At 35.2% G+C, this 3,162-nt stretch overlaps 1 protein-coding gene across 1 annotated transcript; it reads left to right on the plus strand.

The window, feature by feature from the left end:
* Positions 1 to 1,132: 1,132 nt before the first annotated feature.
* LOC108166074 (sialic acid-binding Ig-like lectin 9) lies at positions 1,133 to 3,157 on the plus strand (the record flags this gene model as incomplete). The annotated part of the gene is made up of 4 exons (XM_017303629.1): positions 1,133 to 1,238; positions 1,357 to 1,405; positions 1,807 to 2,187; positions 3,048 to 3,157. Coding segments are annotated over exons 2-4 (531 nt in total), but the record flags the coding sequence as incomplete, so codon positions are not given.
* Between the last annotated feature and the right edge of the window lie 5 nt (positions 3,158 to 3,162).

A 3,162-nucleotide genomic window follows, 5' to 3' on the forward strand; every position in this document is an offset into this window, starting at 1 on the left:
TGTACTCTGAATTGGATGTGAGGCGCAAAACCGAATGAATCAATGAAGCATTTCCAAAGAAAGCCGTAAAAAAAAAAAAGCAGAGGAAGGATTGCCAAAATTACACACACAATTTTTTTTATTTTTTATTTTTTAGAAAAGTACCAAGTTTGTTGTTGTGGGCTTTAAGCCTGGTATTCAGTACGTTAGGTGATATCTTGCTCTTTTAACTCAAAAACACGAGCTTGAAACTTGAATGCAGTTCGTATCTGCCTCAAACCTACGGGGTGAGTGTGGTTTCAAATTAAAATTAAAATGAGGAAGTTGGTCACTGGTGTTTCTGTTCTCATTTTAAGCAGGCAAGAAGTGAAAATAGGACTAATTATGTCAAGGAAATGTTTTCTTCAATCATCTGTGGGTCTTTGTTCACAAATTGCGAAACCTCCCTTTTTTCCAGAGACCTTATTGACAAAGACATGTATGTAAAAAAGTATTAGGTAACATCCTTACACTGTAGGAAGCTACCAAAGTCTTTCAACTTTACCAGAAGTCTATTATATGTGTGAGAGTGAATGACGTAGAAAGGAGACTTGATCTTTCTAACCACCACAACCTTGCAAGGAAAAATAAATACATAATGTGTTTCTAACTGGGTCCATTTGTAACTTTGAGAGTTGCATTTGTCTTTATTTGGTGGTGAAAAATTAATACTCACAAAGACAACAGATTTTAAATGGGGATTAAAATGAGGAAACAAAGTTCTAAGTGTGTATGGCGAGTGTGATACAGACCTACGATTCTATAGCGTTATATTTGTGCCAACATTTTGAGTGCTAATGTTTTCTTTTTCTTAAGTAAACATTTTGTTTTTAGCATGTTGTGAAGATTACAATAAATATGATGATTTTTCAAAGAGCCTATTTTTATTGTTGGTTTGGTCAAGAAAAAAAAAAAAAATCTTGACAGTACAGTAATTAAAAGTTGGATTCTGTGATTTTCTGCTTTAAAATAAATAAATAAGGATAAGAGAGGCTATGGGATATGGCAAAATGTGTTCAGGACAAATAACTCCAATCTCTGAAATCACTGAAAGATGCACAACTAATTTTCTCGCCGATGCGTGACAACTTCCTGTTTTTAACAGTCTGTCTAAATTTACACAAGGACATCTGAACAGTGGATGCAGTTAGTGGCCATCACTTCTACTCCTCATTCCTTTATTCAGGTTTATTTCTCCAGTGTGGCAGTGCAGACATTTGGTAAGAGCAATTTCTATGTCTGGCAGAAAATTATACTTTGGTGGTTACTATGGATTTTTGTAAAAAAAAAATAAAAAAAAAAGATCATTAACTAAGTTTTTTCTTCTTGTACTGACAGTCATCCATCATGATGGACAAAATGTTACTGAGTGTCCTGTTTTTTTCGAGTAAGTGTTTTTTTTTGTGTGCGTGTTCATTTCAACCATTTCCAGTTTGTGTTACCTACTTCTGTGACACAATTCGGTCAAATAATGTAAATTAATTTATAGCGGAAATAAGTTGGATCAGTAAGCTGGTAGCTAAGTTCATAGTTACCAAATTGTATGACTAAATTCATGCCAAGAATATGTAAAAAATTGTTGTGGTTTGAAATTAGATCAGAGTGTGATATCTCTATTACAAACAATCTATTTTATTGCATTTGGAGAAACATAACCGAGCAGCAAACTATCTTATTTTTATATTTCTATATCTATAATATAATATGTTGTGGTGTTATTGTGATAAAAGCGGCAATAAGAAGTACTTATTACTTTTTAGGTAACTATGGTTGTGACTGGTTTTGCAGGCTCTGTGATTGGTTGTGTTGATGATGCGGGCCTGTTCATTACCGCACCGACACTGATGGAGGCTCTGAACGGATCCTGTTTACATATTCCCTGTAGCTTCACAGCTAAAAATGAAGGCAGCTTTTCCAGTGGAAAACTTATCGGAGTTTGGATGAAAAGTAACCCAAGTTTCTCGACATTTCCACAAAATGTGATTTTCAACAGCAGTGAGAAAACGAGCGTCTATCCCATGACCATAACTGGCGATCTGAAGGGGAAAAACTGCACCACTTTGTTTTCAGGCATAAACCAAAGACACGCAGACACATATTACTTTAGAATTGAACACGGTCAATTTAAGGCTTCGGCTATTTGTGATGCTCTTCAAATAAATATAAAAGGTAAGGCAGTTTTCTGTTATTTAATGAATGACGTTAAAATGAGGAAGAATGTTAAAATGCATCACTAATTTAAGTCAAATATTTAAAAAGTTAATTCAGTTGGAACATAATGCTTTATTTTTTGCTTATGCTGTCCACTTTGTGACTTCCAACACAACGTTATTACCTCCAGTATTACAAAAATAGATTTTTTTCTTGCTTGTTTGTTTTTCAAAACACTTAATTCAAAATGTTGTTTTTATCTTGTGCCTTGAAAAAAGTATCCACAACTCTTCTCCCACATTTTATCCTGTTGCAGCCACAAACGTCAATGTTTTCGTACCAGGTTTTTATGTTAAAATCTAGACCAAAATACAACAGTCCCTATTTTTTGAAGGAAAATGACACAATTTTTAAAATATTCGATTAACATCTGAAAAGTGCTGCATGCATTCAGTTCCCCTGAGTCAACAGTTTGTAAAACCGCCACCAGCTGCAATTAGAACCACAAGACTTTGTGGGTTGGTGTTGTAATCCTGCGGGACAAGTCTCAAGTGTTTGGCAGCTTCCACTCTGGTTTTCTACCAGGATTGTCTTGTGTTTAGTTCAGTCCATCTTCACATCAACCCTCTGACCTGCTGTTTTGTTTGTGCCTTACTTACATCCCTTCAACTTTACAACTGATACTTTGACTTACTGCATAAAATCTGTTTGTTTGTTTCCAGAATATCGTCTTTTCAGTGGCAATGTGACAAAATAGAAAAAAAAAACTTGTTCAAGGCACTGTACATGCGATGATGACAAAACCAGCTTTCAAAAATCTGAGACAATGTATGTTTATAGATTTTAATGCATTTACTATTTAACATGTGAATCCCCAGATTCTCCTTGGAGTCCCAGCATTAATGTTCCCTCTGACCTGAAGGAGCATCAGTCTGTCACTGTAACCTGCTCAGCTTTCACTCCCTGTCCAAACTCACCTCCTGAACTCACCTG

The sequence above is a fragment of the Poecilia reticulata genome, unplaced genomic scaffold, assembly GCF_000633615.1.
Source record: "Poecilia reticulata strain Guanapo unplaced genomic scaffold, Guppy_female_1.0+MT scaffold_1103, whole genome shotgun sequence".
In the NCBI taxonomy this organism is placed as follows: Eukaryota; Metazoa; Chordata; class Actinopteri; order Cyprinodontiformes; family Poeciliidae; genus Poecilia; species Poecilia reticulata.